This window comes from Pleuronectes platessa, chromosome 4 (genome assembly GCF_947347685.1).
Source record: "Pleuronectes platessa chromosome 4, fPlePla1.1, whole genome shotgun sequence".
Taxonomy (NCBI): domain Eukaryota; kingdom Metazoa; phylum Chordata; class Actinopteri; order Pleuronectiformes; family Pleuronectidae; genus Pleuronectes; species Pleuronectes platessa.
This window is the reverse complement of record NC_070629.1, coordinates 12,340,551-12,359,361: the sequence shown is the minus strand read 5'-3', so window position 1 is coordinate 12,359,361 and position 18,811 is coordinate 12,340,551. Positions and strand designations below refer to the sequence as shown.

The window sequence follows — 18,811 nt, the reverse complement described above, 5'->3', positions numbered from 1 at the left end:
CTACCTCCAGGTCACTGTACTGTCTGCAGGTGAAGGTCTGAGGTATTGTGCTCCACTGGCAGCATCTCCACATATCCACAGCCTGGAGGACAAACATGATTGTAAATTTGCAAACAAAAATTGTATACAAAAGATTTTTTAGGATTTTCCAATTTCCAACAATTCGTCTTTAAGTTCAGCATTGCAGACAACTTAATATCATAGAAGTATTCATGTGTATTTTTGACTCAGAACGTTTCAAATATGCATCATCGATACATTAGAATATGATTTTTATCACAACTGATGCTAAATACAATATTTGGACTTTTCGCCTAAATTTAAGATCTGTTTCCTCAGTTATAGACACAACAACTACAGTAACCACAGTGATCACTCATATTAACTTATGATTGCACATGTACCGCTAGTATCTGCTAGCTAACTAGCTAGCTACACCAACGTATTCGTCACGGTCCGAGTGAGCATCAATTATTACAAACCATAGAAAAGACATAAACGGGTCGTTAAATAAAAACAGTCTGTTCTCTCTAACTTGGTCAGAACTCACCATCAGTCTCTCAGGAGGACGATTCTCCCTCTGTATCCTGGAGACCAGTCTTCTTCTGTGGTTCTTCTGAACATCTAGATGCTTTTATTGCCACCTATCGTGCAGGGTTATAATTCGTTTTCAGGGTTTTCTAACAATCACATTTCATACTATTTAGAGCCACACGCGCGCGCACTCTCTCTCTCTCTCTCTCTCTCTCTCTCTCTCTCTCTCTCTCTCTCTCTCTCTCTCTCTCTCTCTCTCTCTCTCACACACACACACACTTACACACACACTCACACACATTGTGTTGAAACATAAGGAAAATATAGAGATTGGTTTGTTGACTGCACCTGAGTTTGCAGGACTCAGGTGCTGACAGATTGGAGAGCGGTAAGTGTGTCAAAGACATTAAATTATAATTTCAAACATGGATACAAAAAATAGCAGAGCACTGGGGTCAACAAAACCAAAGGTCAAAAGAGAAAATGTAAGCAGGGACATTGATCTCGGGAATAAAACAACATGCCTGTTCCTGAGGGCTTGTGAATGTGATGATGTACATACCCTGGCAATGTTGGCACCCTAGGCGAGATTTCAAATTGGTGCCCCCCCAACATACACACGCAAACTGCCATGCATCCTGTTCAGTTCTTTTTTTAAAATCCATTCTCACATTTCGTAATTCACACTTGGCCTCCAGAAAGTTAGAACATATGGACAGTGATAGGAAGTGATAGGAATCCGAAGCTGTTTTTCAAGACATAGCACACCTACACTTTGACAAGTGCATGTTTTATTAAAACTATTTCAGATAATTGAATGTCTACTGATGCATGTTGAAATGATTTAATTCTTAGCTTTGGGTTTTTAAGCTATATTAGGATTAAGGTGTAAACAGAGACAGTTTCTCTGTTTGAGAAGGAAATTCTCTTCCTCTAATATTAATGGTTTATCTAAATTCTTCTAATAGACCTGTAGTTTATCTACTTGACGGTTAGCTATGTACGAGCTCATGTGTTTGGAATACACAAGTATCCACCATCGCTACAACTGTGACCCAACATCCATATTGGATGTACGACTTTGAAGGAAGTTTTCTACTGTAAGTACAAAACCGCTCTCCAACTGAACTCTTAAAACTGGCAGGTTTTCTCCTACTAATTGCAAAATATCATACACTATGTAAATTTGAATTAATTAAATATAAAAACAGGAACAAATTTAATAAAAAAAAAAAAAATTAAAAAAATGCGCGCGCAATTCCTGTCAGGATTTTTAAAAAATTTAATTAATTTAATTTAATTAAAATATATATATACTTAATTTAATTTAATTTAATTTAATTTAATTTAATTTAGTTAAATTTCTTTCATATTTAATTTAATTTAGTTAATTTTTTTTATATTTAATTTAATTTTTTTTTTAATTTAATTTAATTTAATTTAATTTAGTAAAATTTATTTTATATTTAATTTAATCTAGTTAATTTTTTTATATTTAATTTAATTTAATTAATTAATTTTTTTATTAAATTTGAAATGGTTATTATTCATTTTTGTTTTTGAATTTACATTGTATTAGATATTGTGCAATGAATAGGTGGTTGAAGTCCTGCCAACACGAGAGCATGACCCAGCTCCTGTGTCAACTGGTGTCCTGGTTCCACCCATGGCAGCGTAGTGGCGTGGAGCTGGCTCATCCCTGTGGTCCAGTGAGTGCATTTCTCCGCGCTGGTTCGGGGGTAAATGATGCTGGTCTTCACAGGTGACTGACCTATGCAAGCCTGTAGCCGCCACCCCCCCCACACAGGAGATGATGTGCTTGTGTGTGTGTGCCCAAGGCCCAAGGATTCAACATGGGCGAGGAAAGGAGGCGGACCGCTTCTAGCTCTGGTGCGTCCCGGGGTTAGAGGATGATGGTGTGACGTTAATGTATTGTTTTACATTGCATGTGTCACGTCACGATAAATCAGTCTCTTGTGCCGCCCTCTCGGCATTTTCTATCACAACTATGGGGGATATGTAGCCTGAAGTAAAACCACAGTCAAAGTGCAGGGGACATGAAGACAACTCAAACACATAGAGACCGCCCCCTTGTGACACAATAGGTAAATTACACTGTTAATAAAAATGATGGGTTATGTGACCCTGTGATGGAGCAATACTCAGATCCTTTCCTTAAGTTAAATCATTACGTTCCATATTCAAGTTGACTTACCCCTAAAGTGTCAAACGTGGTGCAGGACAGAACTAATACAGTAGCTAAAATACTAATATAAAAGCATTTTCATCATAACCATGTTATTTTCCCTCTAAAACACAAATTTAGAAGCAAGCTGAAAAACATATTAACATTTTAACAATAATTGTCTTTCTTCAAAATGTATTATTAATTAATATCAGTTAATCAATGGAAGGCACTTGCATGATGGTCACATGTATATTCTAAATCACATTCCTAAATACGTAAGGCCTTGAAAGGACATTATGTTCTGCAACCAACATCCTCCACCTCTATAATGGGCTAAAGCACAGGGGGGGGGGTGTTCGTGTTATGAAAGGTTCCGGTCTGCGGTAAATGGGTCGATGCGGTCACTGGCTGACCTGAGGCCTGAGCCAAGTTTCTCGCCATGTCTGCTTCCCTATTGTGAGCGGGCAGCAGCTCCCTCTGCAGGGGGCCCGATCGCTGCTCAAAGGGACGTCCCGGACTGTGAGCCACTCTCACTAACACTGGTTTCCCCAGGATCAGACCTCAGACTCCTGCCTGTCATTTTGTCTTTGCTTTGCTCTCTGTTGCTTGGTTCTGACTACCGTTTGACACCAAATTTACAGAGGACTCTACATGGTGAGTTTTATTACAAAATTGATTCCGATATTTCTTTTTTTCTATCTTTGTCTATTTGTTTTGCTTTCATCCTTCTTTCCACGGAATACAAATTTATCTTTTGTGGAAAATTTCTCTATACATTTTCAATCTAATTGAATGTTGTTCTCTTTTCTCTCTGAAACATACGTTTTCACTTCTATCCTCTATGTCTCAGTATTTTGCAGTTTACCAAGCAAGATGAAACTGATGTTTGGGATTCTGCCCATCAAGGAGAACCCATGCGCTTCTATTTCTAGTGTCACTGTCGGTCTGTGTCTTCTCACCCTCCTCCTGATGGCCCTCAGAGGCCGAAAGAGTCACCAACACACCTCCCAGTCGGACCACACTAAATATCCTCCTCCTCCTGGCCCCACACCATGGCCCCTTGTCGGTAACCTGCTACAGATGGGGGACCAGATTCATCTTTCTCTAACACGTCTGAGGCTCCAATATGGTGATGTTTTCAAGGTATATAGAGTTAAACGTGTGAAACATTTAAGATGGTCTAATGATGAGGTAATTGCTCATTCTATCATGTCATCATTCCTGTAACTCAGATACGTCTGGGCTCTTTGACTGTTGTGGTCCTGAGCGGATACTCCACCATCAGACAGGCATTGGTCCGACAAGGGGATGCTTTTGCAGGGCGGCCTGACCTTTTTACCTTTTCTGCTGTGGCCAACGGGACCAGTATGACCTTCAGTGAGAAGTACGGACCGGCCTGGATGCTCCATAAGAAGCTGTGCAAGAACGCCCTCAGGTCTTTCTCCCAGACTGAGCCCAGGGGGTCTGGTGCCACCTGCCTGCTGGAGGAGCATGTCTGTGCTGAGGCTGCTGAGATGGTGGAGGTGCTTCGGGAGCAGGTTGCTGCTAAAAGGGAAATGGGCCAAGATGTGGCGGGCATAGATCCAGCGATACCCTTGGTAACCTCAGTGGCAAATGTTGTGTGTGCCCTCTGCTTTGGGAAAAGGTATGACTACAATGATAAGGAGTTTCTCACTATTGTCCACATCAACAACGAGGTCCTGAGGATCTTTGCAGCAGGGAATCTGGCCGATTTTTTCCCTGTGTTTCGCTACTTTCCGAGTCCATCTCTGAGGAAGATGGTGCAGCACATTCAGAGGATGAATGGATTCATGGAGAGGAGCATTGAGGAGCACATCAACATCTTTGATAGGGTAAGGAGACCCGTAGACTCACTGGTAGACCATCATTTATATCAGTTAAGAAGGAGGATAATGCAAAAGAAATACATGATTACACATACAGTAGATGCAGCTACAGCAAAGTAAACATTATTGTTATGCACACAAAGACATTACTGCATTTCTTGAAGAACAAAATCAGCTTGTGAGTGTTTCAGGACAAATCACATATTTTGAGTGATGATTGTTGGACACTACACAGAAAAATACATGAGTGAAGCCAAAATTTCAAGTTTTGAAGGACACACAACAGAAAATGTACAGTTCAAAGAAAAGTACAAACATATCTCATGAATATCAAGACCAAGGCACCATAATGAGAGGTTCAATATTACTGTTGGGATGGTTTGTATCTTCACCCATGTCAATGTATTGCAAGGTGATCACAAAATACTAACATCGTATATTCAGGACAGTCCCATGTTGTGGATAACATAAAGTGTTATTTTCTTTTTATCTGTCGCACTAATTTGCTGCCCACTATTCAATCTGTCATTGCACTCATGCAGTAGTAGTTGTGAGTGCGACCACAGCCAAAAAAATAACAAACAAGTTCCCTGGGAGGGACCTTTGTTCTTGTGCAGAGTGGATGAAATGTTCGCGCACACTCTAATTAGGAATTGGCAACCCAGTGGAAGACACGCGTCGTACCATAACTGATTATACTGTCTCTTCCCTAATTATTGCCTTTAAAATTTTAACCACCGTTTCTACACAATCACATTCACCCTGTTGGTAGCAAAGATAGCTTGATGCTTAGGCGATGGTGATGATTACAAACATGATGCAATTTCCTGTCATATTGTGTGTGTGTGTTTGAATGTGTGTGTGTGATTGCAGAACTGTATCCGGGATATTACAGACGCTCTGATTGCACTTTGTGAGGACAGGGAGGAAAATAAGGAAACGTCTGTGCTCTCCAACTCTCAGATCATTCACACGGTTATAGACATCTTTGGAGCAGGTTAGAAGCAGCACATTCATTGATGACAAACAGTGACAATGACACGGAATGGATCGTTCTGATCGAAACCATTGATCTATTTTCATTGCAGTAGTGTTCTTTGTTATTTTCTGAAGGATTTGACACCATCATTGCTGGTTTACAGTGGAGCCTGTTGTACCTCATCAAGTTTCCTGACGTCCAGGACAGAATCCAGCAGGAGATAGGTACTGTTTTGTGTTTTGATATTATATACTAAGAATAATATAACATTATTGATTGCATAACTAATGAGAAGATATTGTGGCTGGGAGTTTATTGGTGATACCAAACTAGTAAAATCAGAATAGTGAGGTTTTAAAGACCTAAACATGTGAAAATGCATCTAATTCTAGCTAGTGTATCATCATCACAGGAGGAGCCAGGCACAGAAGTCTAATAGGAAGTGTCAAACATCAACATTTTAGGCAAAATCACTGTAACAAAAAAACAAACAATGTGCGGACCCGGTAGCCCTCCCTGCGCAGGCAGAATCTGACAGCCACGAGAGAAACTCACAAAAGATCAATCCAATTTGCTGATGCCAGAGCTACTTTTGAAGACTGCTGACAGAAGTGCTGCTGTCTTCTGTTCCGAGGCACGTTGCGTTTTTCACAGAGGGGAGGTGGGATGGGTTGGAGGGGGGCACACTTAGAGAAGAACCAGGCTGAATCAGGAAAAGAGAGCGAGAGAGAGAGAGAGAGAGAGAGAGAGAGACAGAGAGAGAGAGAGAGAGAGAGAAGGGCGGCACGAACAGCCAGAGAAAGACAGACAAAAAGGTTAGAGAGTTGAACCAACACAAAGACGGTAACACGCAAGCCATTGAACACATATAGACTCAAACTCTTCACCTACTGTACGTTTCACTTTAATTAAGTTTCAATTAATACAATGAATTGACCGAGAAGCTTTTCCTTCTATTCTTTAAAGCAGTTTCTCCACTTTAATTGAAACCTATTAGTGAATTAAAACGAGCAACATTGATTTGAAAGACGAGCATATTTATGTCTTAGTAATTGTGAAGTGCGTTTTCATGAAAAGTTAGAAACTCAAATAAGACAACACAACTCAGTCCTTTCTCTCAGTATTGAACTGAGCTGCAGCTACATTTTACATTCAAGAACTGGTGAGCAAATGAAAACGAATGATCAAGCTGTCATTTCAGATGAAATAATCACTTATAGAGTGATTTGATGTCATTGCAGACCCCATCTTCAATAGCTCTGAACCTGCATCATAGCTGAGGGGTTGTAATGTGTTCAGTTTATGTTGCAACAACCTGTGGTAACTTATTGCATATCCATGAGATTACTATGTACATTACTATTTCGAAAGCATTCTATCTTGCAGTGAAATGTCTATTTGTGATGTTTCATTGCTCAACATTCACCAGCAAAGTTAAAAAAATCCCTCAGAAATATGTTGTTTTAAAGTTTGTGCAAACACTCACCAGTTCCCTACATTTGAAACTTATAGGAGTTATTCTCTCTTGCAGATGACCACATAGGCACAGCCAGACTGCCCAGGTTTTCAGATAAGACTGAGATGCCTTTCACGGAGGCGTTCATATATGAAGTGTTTCGTCATGCTTCCTACATCCCTTTCACCATACCTCACTGGTAAGACAGACATTTTTCTGTACAGTAAAGATATGTATATCTGCAATGCATGCTAATTTGTTTAGCAGGATTACACAAAACCTACCAAACCCATTTCTTTACAATTTGGTGGAGGGGTGGGACATGACCCAAGGAAGGACACATAGAATTTTAGTATGGATATAAATCAAGGGGCAGATCCGGGAATCTTTTTCTTTAACATTGTGAGTTAGGGTGTTTTTCAACATTTCCTGGTTATTGAGTGTGCACAATTTAGTGCAGATCCAAATAAAAAAAACAGATTTAATGAATTTAAGGGATCATCATAAGGGAGGTGATGAGTCGTTTCTTTTTTCCCTTCTTTAAGCACCACAAGAAACATCACACTGAATGGATATTTCATTCCTAAAGACACATGTGTCTTCATCAACCAGTATCAAGTCAATCATGATGTGTGAGTAGCCACAAGCAAAAATCACTTAATCGTGACTTTGGATTTAACATGACACTGTATGGTGTGAATTATAAGAAATGGTGCACATTACTGGTCCTCATGTTTCTCCCTCTGTGCCAGTGATCAATGGGGTGACCCGGACACGTTTCGCCCTGAACGATTCCTGGGTCCGTCAGGACTCCTCAACAAGGAGCTGACGGAGAAGGTTCTCATCTTTGGCATGGGGAAGAGACGCTGTCTCGGGGATGGATTTGCTCGGTTGGAGATGTTTGTGTTTCTCACCACGCTGCTCCACGGGCTGCGGATTGAAAAGGTCCCGGGGCAGGAGCTGGATCTCAGCACTGACTTTGGTCTGACGATGAAACCACGTCCATACTGTATCACCATCTCCTCCAGGTTTTAGATCTTCAAAACCCCAGATTATGCTCTGTGTGGACGTTTTGGAATATCACAAATACTAATTATTTTGTATTCGCCACTGTTTTTTGTCAAACCTTCATCACACCTCAGAAATACAACACCCCCCTTTGTTCATAGATTGGAATGTTTGTCTCGGAAAATGTGGTCAAAACAATCAGCACAAATATGAACAACACAAAATGAAGTATACTATACATATCAATCTGTATGTAAGACATTGAAAAATAGACATTAATGTCATTTAATATAAACTAACTTCATGTATTGAACTCAATATTAGCCAGCTGAGGGTCATTCCAAGTGCGTCTGTGCCTATATTCTGAAAGGGTGGGTAAAGTCCCTCTGCCTTCCTGTCCCACCACATTAAAAATGAAACTAGCTGAAAACAGACCCTCATTAAAAGTCTTTATCTTCAGATATTAGTTACAGTTAAACACTGAGGGAGGGAGAGAGAGGCTGTTTCAGATTGATGATCATCGCTCCAGGCCTCAAACTGTGTTCACGCAGGGTTCATCCTCACCCTCACTCGCCCTCTTCTTCCCATCCTCGCCTCCTCTCTTCCATCTCCTCCTCATCACTTGCATTCCCTTTCATCTGCTCATCCCCTTCGTGTCCTCGTCTTGGTCCCTTCTTCAACCCCCATCCCTTCAATGGGTCCTCCTCCTTTTTAATGTCGCTCGGAGGGACGCAGAGCCGAGCTAACTCGTCCCACTTCCATAGTCTCCTCCAGTGGCTGCCTGGGGAAAAGTGTAGAAAAGTGTATATTAAGACATTTTTAACCTCCTCCTCCTCCTCTCCCATCAGCACTGTGACCTCCCACACACTCAGATTAGATACAGTCCCAGACGTCTTTGAGCGAAATAAAGAGGACAGTGAAGCGTGAAATTAGGCGGGTCTATTTTCATAAGATAAATGTAAAGAAGCATAGCAGTTTGAACAAATGGGGTTGTTGGGCACAATCCTTGTGGCGAACTTTATCCTTAAAATGAAAGTTTGAAAGTTACGTCCACAGCAACTCTGTTTTAAACTTTTGGGGAAGTCTACTGAGCGTTTTTATACTTTTCCAACAGATTCATACCTGTAAACTGACAAAGGCCTTAAGACCACTCAAGCAACAGTCTGTCCCAAGGATTCAAACTGGCAACCCTCTTATCTCCACTAGCCTCTATAGCCAGGAAAAGGTGTTAAATTGACTAAAATTGTCTAAGATTTCAAAAGTAACAATAAAAGGAATAATTGGATGCTTGACCTTTAAAGTTCAGAGTGACCATTTGACAACAGCTGGCAGTACTCAGATGAATTTGCTGTAGAACAATAATTTCATGTTTATAGACTCTGTTTATGGGTGTTTGAATGAGAGGGAGTAGAGATGTAAATTCAAGACTTTTCCTTCTTGTTTTTAACACATTCATTGCAAGGACCAATTGATTTGTTGTGTGCTATCATAACTGTCAGAGCTATTCAATTATTTATTACTGCAAACATGTTGAATGACCTCTTGACAGGATGAACTCAGAGCAATAATTCTCACATCAACTGCTTCTCCTCATTATAGTTGATAATGACAAGAGACTTTTATTATGTATATTTTAAAGGGGAAACTACTTAAAATGAGTGAAATTAATGGAAATCATAACAAGTGAGTTATATGTTCACTAAAACAGTATGCCTCTAACAATGTATTTTTTGAATGAATTTTATATGTAACTTGAAAATAATAAAGGAAATGGTTAACCTCTTTGTTGTAATATTTCTATTTCCCAGGTAACTGTCATCTCACTCTTCTTGTACGTATGGCCATTCTCAGGTTGTCAACAAAAGCAGTGGTGGAGGAGGTTTTAAAACCCTTTACTTCAGTAAAAGTACAAAGAAATGTATTCAAATGAATTTATAAGTACCAGATAAACTTTTAGTAAAAAAGTTATTTTTGCTATATAGTATTGAGTATAAAAAGTAAAAGTAGTTCCAAAATACAACAGACTACTACTTTTATATGACTGAGTCTCGGCGGAGCTTTTTCCAAATCCAATTACAGATGTTTCTTCTTCACCAGTAATGCTGCTGGAGGCGGGGTCTAATGTTACTGCTCTGATTGGATCAGTGAACCAATTCCACTCTTATAATTTATTATGTATAAAAACATAAATAACAGATCAACAATGTAACACAATGCATTGTTAAATTAAAGTAGTATAGAGTAGAAAGAGCCTATTTTTGCGGATATATGTAGTGGAGTGAAAATGAAAGGTACCTGAAATACATAAAAAAATACTTAAATAATAAGTAAAAGTACTTACAGTTACATCACAACATTGCTCAAAAGCATCCTGTCGCAGTGACAGCTCCCCTGTTGTATGAAGTCATTAATCACAGCTGAGCTGTGGGTGGTCATGTATACGAACCATTGACCGTGAATTGGTTCGTGTGGATTGATTAAACAAACACACCCAGAGTATGAGACCACGGCCTCAGCCCTCAATGTGCTTACTGCAGCACTGTGCGTCTTTGTCCCTCACTTTGTTCCCATCCACAGTCTGGTTTAAACTATCGCCCTCATTAAAGAATAACAAATCACATGAGAACATGCGCTGCACGTCCTCTGATCTAAAGCACCCAATAAAACACAGTGCACAAAGCTATAGGAATCATGGCTTTGACTTGGCGTAACAACGAAAAGCACTTGCTGGGCCCGCGGTATATATTAAAAGTGCTGAACAATTGAAATTAGGCCCAAGAAGACAAAAGACAGCCTACTTATAGAAACTTTTATCCCTCATCAGGGCTGAAGGGCCGTCCAGGCTCACTCACTTTCTGTTTGAAGCCTTGGATTTGCTCTGACAGTTTTAGTCAGACACAAGGCATCTAGTGTGAGAAAAACAAACCAATAAGCATCAGAATGAATCATCTTTCCACGACTTTAAATTATATAATTGCCTCAAGAAACAGTAGCATATACACATGTGGGGATAAAATTATTGACGGCCTGACCTACTTCATTTAATGTAATAATGTTATAACAAAAAAATCGTCCACTGTCAATGTTGGCACATTTTACGCAGCGTTTACCTTTTGTCATAAAGCTCTAATTTTAGTTAACCATAAAAAGAAAGCACATAACAAGGCCTTTGCGTGTGTGAGAGCGTCTGTTCCCAGCTGGGACCTGACCCTGCAACAATATAGGGACAAGTCATGGGCCCTGGACACTTAACTTCTAATGGGCTACTAACTCATTGCAGTTTAGCCCACACAATAGAAGGCACACTGAATGACCGACTGACTTCCTATTTGCCTATTCAGTTACATGTCAGGCCCCATATTGTGGGGGCCTCATTCTATAGACCTGGCAGCCAGCACCCATTAACAAACTGCACGCAATCCCATGAATGTGCCCGATAGTGATGTCACCCGTCCCGCCATGCACGTGACTGATATATATGTTTAAATTGTTAAAAAGTCCGTCTTCGTTCTTAGGAAGCTACAGTATGCATAAAAGACACAAGAAAGACGATCCAATCCAACCACTTCACTGCAATGTGGTCGAGTAGTAGAGGTCAGACATCCTCCTCCTCCACAGTCTGTCCCGACCTCAGCTTCATGATCACCTGGCAGAAATAACGGAAAAAAAAAACAGAAATAAATTGTTTTAAAAATATATTTGTGCATTGCCAAAAAGTGCAGAGCTGTTTTGAGGGAATCTGTTTTCCTTCTCCCCATAACTGAACTTTTTGGGGCAATTCATAACTGCATTCCACTTTAAACTAATTCACACAAACCTTTAGAAAATAGCTATAAAGCCTTTTTGAAAATCCTGAAGCCCTATTGGACCTGCATTGACACATTACAGACACCGATATCAGGTCTGATCTAAAAATGAAACCAGAACCGACATACCATTGGTCGTCAGAATAAGCTATAGGATTACATACATTGCCTCTCGTTTATTCCTTAATGTTGTTCCCATTCATATATTAATTATCTTTTTTTTCTTCCATTCTACTCTCACATCTACCTTCTCCTTTTGAGAGAGCTCCTTCTGTTGATTGTGGGTCAGGGGATCAGGAGCCATGTTATGGTTTTGTGTGTCTTGTAAAGCAGAACATTTGACCACGCTGTACCTCTTTCAGCTGGGCGATCTCTTTGCTCTCCACGTTTCTCTGAGCATTGTTGGTTATGGCCTTCACTCTTGTTGCGTAACTGGAAGGTTCAGGAGGATCAGGTGTTATTTGTGAACATGACAAATAAATGAGAGGAAGACCCTCTCTCTGGGCTTCTTACATGAGGGATGTGAGAGTCTCATCGACGTTGCACTCTGAGGGGGAAATGTTGACGATCATCAGGGTTTTGGCATTACCGCCCAGCGAGTCCTGCATCACCTGAGGGAGAGGACACTGAATTAGCAACTTAATGTTCACTGCTACAGTCTTTGCTATTTGTGTCTGATGCATTTCATATCAGTTAATATCAATAATTGCAACAATTTTCATGTTAAATGTAACACTTTTATTTCCTTTATGTTTTACTTCTCTTCTTTATGAGCAGACAATGCAGAACACTTACCGTATACACTTCCTATCTTTTTGCACAATGCATACGCAATATATGGATTTATATTAATCTTTTATTATATTGCTGTTGATGAAAATTATATTACGATAATTATTCATTGGTCTGAATTCACAGCTTTTTGAGTTAACCTGAGTCAGCTTGCTGTTCCTGTACGGTACATGGGGCAGCTCCGCAGACAGGGCTGAGATCACATCACCCAGGGCGCTCAGAGACTTGTTAATGGAGTTAGCCTCCTGCAGAGGAGTAGATCATTTAAAGAGACCCTTAGAAATACTGTCACTTGTTTGGCCATAAGGTTTGAGCGAACCTTCAGCTGGTGGTCCTTGGCGCCAGTCTTGGCTGCTCTCTCACTGCCTGCCAGGTCCACCAGGCTCAGCTTCCCAGTGCTCACGCTCCCATTGGTCAGATTCCTGCTCTCCACCATGATGCCAACAATGAGATGGGAGCGAGAACTCTCCACATTCATTTCTTGGAAAACATAAACCATAAAAAAGAAGTATGGATTTTTAGGGCCCCAACAAACAACTATTTTCAGTAAATAATAAATTTTCAAAATCTTGTACATACATTTTTTTAAATAAAATAATTGAAACGCTTCTTGAAATCTCAATAACAGATCAACACACCAACTGTCAACATTACGGACGATCAACAAAACAATTGATCATCCAATCATTTAAGCTAAAGTCCAGTTTCTGGTTAAGACATTGCATAATTACAGATAAATACACATAATTCTAATTCCTATTTCTTCCTCAGTATTTCTAAGTGTGTGAGCCTTATATAAACTTGCCAGTACCCACTGTCAATCAACTTTATCTGTTACTGTTGTTTCTAACGTTGTTGCTCGATTTACAGTTTTGTTGCTCTGCCACTCAACGTCCAGTCCAGTAATGATGTACCGAGCTGATGTTCCCTCACACTGACTGTAACTAACACGATTAATCCAAACCATTTAGCAGGGCCCTGTTTGAACTAGGCAGCATGGCACGGTACAGAGAACTCACTGGTGGCAGAGATGTGTCGATTGGCGCAGGCCTGCTGGAACAGAGCATAGAGCTCCTGGGCACTGGAAGCCTCCTTTGTCTCTGCTCCTTGGGCGAACACAACCCCCTTTCTGTTCCTCTTGATTTCCACTCGCCTGGCCTGGCCATGGGACTGGGGCAGGGCATGGGCCTCACCAGCCAGACTCACAAAGAGGTCCTGCAACCTGTCGTTGTACAGCTCGAGCATATAGGCCGAAACCTAAGGTATAAGGAAGCACATGAAGGAGGAGGAAGGCATGGACAGAGACTAAAAGATGATGTGAGCTTCTCTAAGATCTTTCCTCCCAGTGAGATCCTGTCCGTCACCTTGTAGTCAAACCTGGTGCTGTTCTCCCTGATGATTTCAAACATGGCATGAAAAGATCTCGGCAAGATCCCGGGGTTCTTCTGCTCCTTGTCGCCCACCATGGTGAAGGTCTTCCCTGAACCTGTCTGGCCATATGCAAAGATGCAGACGTTGTAACCATCAATGGCTGACTGGATCAGTCTGTGCGGGGGGGAAAATAGTCGGAACTACTTAGCTGAGAGCATAATATCTGTAGATTTAGGGATTACATGCCTCTCCGGGGGGCTTCCCTTAATCTGCTTCATTAATATTACATTCATTTCATGATCAATTCGATTTTTTTAAAGTTTTCGGTGGCGTAACACACTGGTGCCCATTGTATGTGTGTAATGGTAAATTTGGGAACTGCATAAGTTCCTGCTTTTGAAGTAATCTCTCCCCTCACCTGTTGGTGTCATGAAAAAAATCTTCCTGAGACGTTTCGGCACAGAACACCTTGTCAAACTGAAACTCCCTCGGCCCTCGAGCGGTTTCCACCTTCACAGAGAACTCATCGACTTTATCCACAACCAGAGCCTCACCCTGTGCAGCCTCGATTCGGCTCGGTGGCCGAATCCGACACAACACTCGGATTTTACCTGAGGGGAAAAGAAAAACGTGAAACCTTGATAGCCTTAAAAATTGTTGGCTTAAAACTTTTGTTTGTTTCTGTACCTTTCATATCTTCCACCATATTGTAATACTTCATCCTCATTGTCCTTTCTGATGAGTAGTTCTCAATTAATTTCTTATTCTCTTCTTTCATTTGCTTGAGCTTTGGAGAAGAGAATATGAAAATAGGCATGAAATGCAAATATTAAAAAAAATTCCTTTCAGTTAAATTTCAGTTAAAGGATCTGGAAATTAAAAAAAATTACATTGGAAAGGTCAGAGTGTTGATTCACTGACAACTATACAACTACAGACACTCAAGTGCACATCCACCAAGGTCCAACAATCCCCTCATGAAACCACATTTAAATTCACTACATCTAGAATTTCTATTTGGATCTGCACCAAATGACATGTGCTCATGAATACGAGAATATGAATTCTCATCAAAATCCATGAAATATAACCCAAACCGTTATATCGTAGTATGATACTTCATTATTCAAGATTAAAATCATGTCTTAAGTTGACACCAGCTTTACACCAGTGGAAGCTGGAATTTATCAGATTAACCACTGACATTACAGAGGGACGAGACCCGTCACTGGTCTGATTAAAGAAACAACAACCTGATCCTGCATCAAGACAAGCTGCTGACCGACACTCTTCACTCCCTCTGGGGTTCGGATTGTCCCTTGTCCCAAAATGTCCTCCAGCTCTGAGACCGCATCACAATCTGAGTAAAACAATTGTTTAAACTTAAAACCACCAATATAACAGATGCACCTTATACTCAGTTACACAAACATACAGCTGTAGTAAGTGATGCATTACATTACTGTACATGTTGAGATGAAAGTATCATAAGTCACCAGGAGTGTGCGCCTCCTTACCCAAAATAGAAGCATAAAGAAATATATAATGCCAAACCGCATAATTTCAATCTCCAAAATCCAGGATAAACGAAGGCCCCACTGTGCAGACACATATCAGTTGTGCAAATCTCTATCCTATTATATAGCAGGCGAATCATACACAAACATTTAGTCTTTCTAGTTTCCAATCATACTTCTAGAATTAAAAAGGTTTCGGCAGAAAGGTTTGTTGTAGCTGTCTCCAGTATGTAGAATTAAAGGGGGTTCTCATAAAAGTCATTGCCGTGGACTAATGTAATCAGCTGTTCCTGAGGGGCTGCCTCTCAGATCGAGGCCCCAGACGACTAACTGCTTTGCTTACTCTGACACGGTACTAAGTTACATTTCCAGTGGATTGAAGCTGTTTATTTACCATTTGTTTCTGGGCTCTCTCCAGTTCTGATGCAGTCTAAAGCCATTTGAGAGACCTCGTACTCCCTCACTCTGTCTTGGAGCAAAGACAAACTTGATTCATACTCGCTTGACCTATAATGTGGAAGAAAAATAATTGTAATGATAATTAGGCTGGCTTTGGCTATTCCAACAAACAACAATCAATGTAATGTTTGCTTCCATGAGATCTAACCGCTTTAGGTCAGTGGTCTTATCCTGTCTGTCATTACTGTCTTCTTGAGTCATCTGTAGACCGTCCAGTTTGTCTCTGGCTTCAACCAGAGCCAAACGATTCTCCTCAATCATCTGGTCCAGAAGAGCTCGGCTCTCACTCCCTGCACAGCAGATTGCATGAGCCTTGAAAGACCAAACAAAGCAGTTGTTGGGTACCAGTAAAAGAAAGTCATAAAACCAGACTGATGTCTAAGAAAACAGAATAAAGTTCACACTTGAGCATAACAGAGAAAGGAGTTCAATGTGCAGGTTCACAGTTGTGTATGTACCTTGTGTATGAGAGTGGGGAGCAGAACACTGCAGGGTGGCTGAGGAAGAGGAGGGACGGGGGTCCTCTCTGCCTCCAGCAGCTCAGTGATCTCTCTCTCTCTCTGGAACAAACTCTCCTTTAGATCCTCCAGACGGGCTTTAGCCCCCTCCAGTGGCAGATCTGACTCACTGCAATCCTGCAAAAACAAGCAAAGCAATGGGGTTGAAACACCCAGGTCACAAAAACATATTATCTCTACTGAGGAGGTTATGTTTTCAACTGCTTCTATCTGTTTGTTGGTTTGTTTGTTTCTTCGCAGGACGACACAAAATCTACTCTCCACCTATCCTAACCTGGGGGGAGGGATGGGTACTGGGCCAGGAAGAACAATTCCTTTTTCATTTCCCTCAGCTATGACCGTTGAATGAAGGTTATCAGAGAGAAGGAATTAGACAATGTGCAGGATTGTTTGGCCTTGTTCGTTCTTCTGAGTCCCAAACCACTGGGTATATTTCAAATAATAATAATAATAATAACAATAAGAATTATTATTTATTTTTTCATTTATTTTGACTATGACCTTACATTTCTGGGGGCTGGTCTCTGTGTGAATCTGGGTACCAAGTCCTGAAGAGCATCAACAGATTGATCTGATTGAAAAAATACTTAAATCATAATGAAGATGTAGAGCTTACTGAAGCACGGCTAACAGGATCTGCTATATGAACTCGGGGGTCACATGACACAGTCCATTCACCGATTATCCAAATCATTAAAGACAATAATCTCAGCATTTACAACATCATATAAAACATGAAGTATCAGAAAGGTTTATCATTCAGTTCCAGCTGGGATAGAGAGGCTATAATATTTCCGATTAGGTCGGTTTAATGTGCATGGGGTGCAGGTTATAGTGTTCATGTTCATTTCCCCCTGTCATTCCCCACTATTTTTCAGATCCTTGCTATGGCCCTGCTGGGGATCACTGGCTAATCATTCTCACAGAAATACCATCCAGATATGTTTGTAATCTGTTCTGAGACACAAGCAGCAGATTGTCATTGTAGCTAATACCAACCCACCACAGTCTGTTGTTGTACTTTGTCCTCGGGGCTTGCACCTTCCTCTGTGACTTCCTGCTGCTCCTGCGATGATGCCATCAACAGTTCTTGGACTTTCCCTACTTCCTGTCGGGCCATTTGCAGCTCCTGTAGTGCTGTTCGGTGTCACAGAGCATTAATAAAGGTGTACCAAAAAGGCTAATGGTTCCACATGCCTATAAATGCATGCAGACTCACTGGAGGCCTGGTGACTGTGCAGGGCGTCCAGCCTGTTGGAGAACAGCTCCAGCATTTTACTCTAAATGAAAAAGAGAAGCAATGTCTGTGTAATAAAAATGAAAGGAAGTTTGACTGTAAAGTGACCAGAAGAGGGCGCTCCCTTCCTATTCTACCTTTTCTCTGTGCCACTGCAGGGCCTCCTCTTCACTCCTCCTCCTCTCAGCTCTCTGCTCCTCCAGCAGCTGCTCCTTCTGAGAAGTCAGGGCCTGCAGCAGACAGGGTCAAGCAAAAAGTGAAATACACAAATTTCTGTTTATTATGTCACCTATAGATGAACTCATTTTGAAAAAGAAAGAGTTTGATTGATTACTGAAGTGTATGTTCTGGAAGAGCAAAGTGTACCACTAGAGGGCTGCAGGAGTTGAGCCAGATATTTATGTAACAGGGAGAAAAGAACATGAGGTTGATTTGGGTCTTGAGACTTAAGCAAGAGATACATTAAAAGAGAGATGGACAGCGACACTGACCACAACTCGCTTCTCCCACTCAGTGTTCTTCTTCTCCACCGTCTCCTGGTACAGGTCCAGGATTCTACGCAGGGTGTTTAATTTGTTCTGGAAATGAGATCTGACCTTCTGCACCGTCCATTCCTGATAACACAGCATCCTTTCCATTACTGCTATGTACACACACATACACACACACACACACACACACACACACACACACACACACACACACACACACACACACACACACAGACCCGATTCTCTCTTGCTGTGATCTGGAAGTTCTCCTCCAGCTCTTGCACCATGTCCAAGTGTCTTCTCTTCATTGCTTCCATGTCCTCGGCTACCTGAGTGTTAGCACAGAATGCATGAACCTCAAATACACAAAATACATGGAGTCATGGTACTGATAAAATGCCTTCAGGGCTACAGCTGCAGCATCAGTGCATGTGAGTGTTAGCGAGAACACAACAACAACTTCATTGTGCAACAACTGGACAGAGCCTGTAGTCACATGTCTGACTAATATTTCCACTTTCACAAGATGAAATACTGTTTTATCTGCTCTCAGTAAGTTGGTGGTAACTTTCAGATGCCCACGTACATTTGTCAGAATACTGATAAAT

General features: G+C 41.0%; 2 protein-coding genes across 2 annotated transcripts; one reads left to right on the top strand and one right to left on the bottom strand.

The window, feature by feature from the left end:
* The first annotated feature begins 3,595 nt into the window (after positions 1-3,595).
* On the top strand, positions 3,596-9,739 carry LOC128438226 (cytochrome P450 1A1). Its single transcript, XM_053420706.1, has 7 exons — positions 3,596-3,865; positions 3,955-4,575; positions 5,443-5,566; positions 5,683-5,772; positions 7,080-7,203; positions 7,550-7,636; positions 7,757-9,739. The coding sequence occupies exons 1-7, from the start codon at positions 3,596-3,598 to the stop codon at positions 8,037-8,039; spliced, it is 1,599 nt and encodes a 532-aa protein (XP_053276681.1). The 3' UTR covers positions 8,040-9,739.
* Positions 9,740-11,365: 1,626 nt separating this feature from the next.
* On the bottom strand, positions 11,366-17,943 carry LOC128437977 (uncharacterized). The gene is made up of 15 exons (XM_053420297.1): positions 17,850-17,943; positions 17,479-17,755; positions 16,416-16,592; positions 16,106-16,269; positions 15,893-16,005; positions 15,235-15,341; positions 14,669-14,768; positions 14,400-14,592; positions 13,975-14,155; positions 13,630-13,867; positions 12,930-13,090; positions 12,751-12,855; positions 12,332-12,429; positions 12,172-12,250; positions 11,366-11,658 (listed from the first exon to the last, which is right to left on the bottom strand). The coding sequence occupies exons 2-15, from the start codon at positions 17,593-17,595 to the stop codon at positions 11,608-11,610; spliced, it is 1,884 nt and encodes a 627-aa protein (XP_053276272.1). The 5' UTR covers positions 17,596-17,755; positions 17,850-17,943; the 3' UTR covers positions 11,366-11,607.
* Between the last annotated feature and the right edge of the window lie 868 nt (positions 17,944-18,811).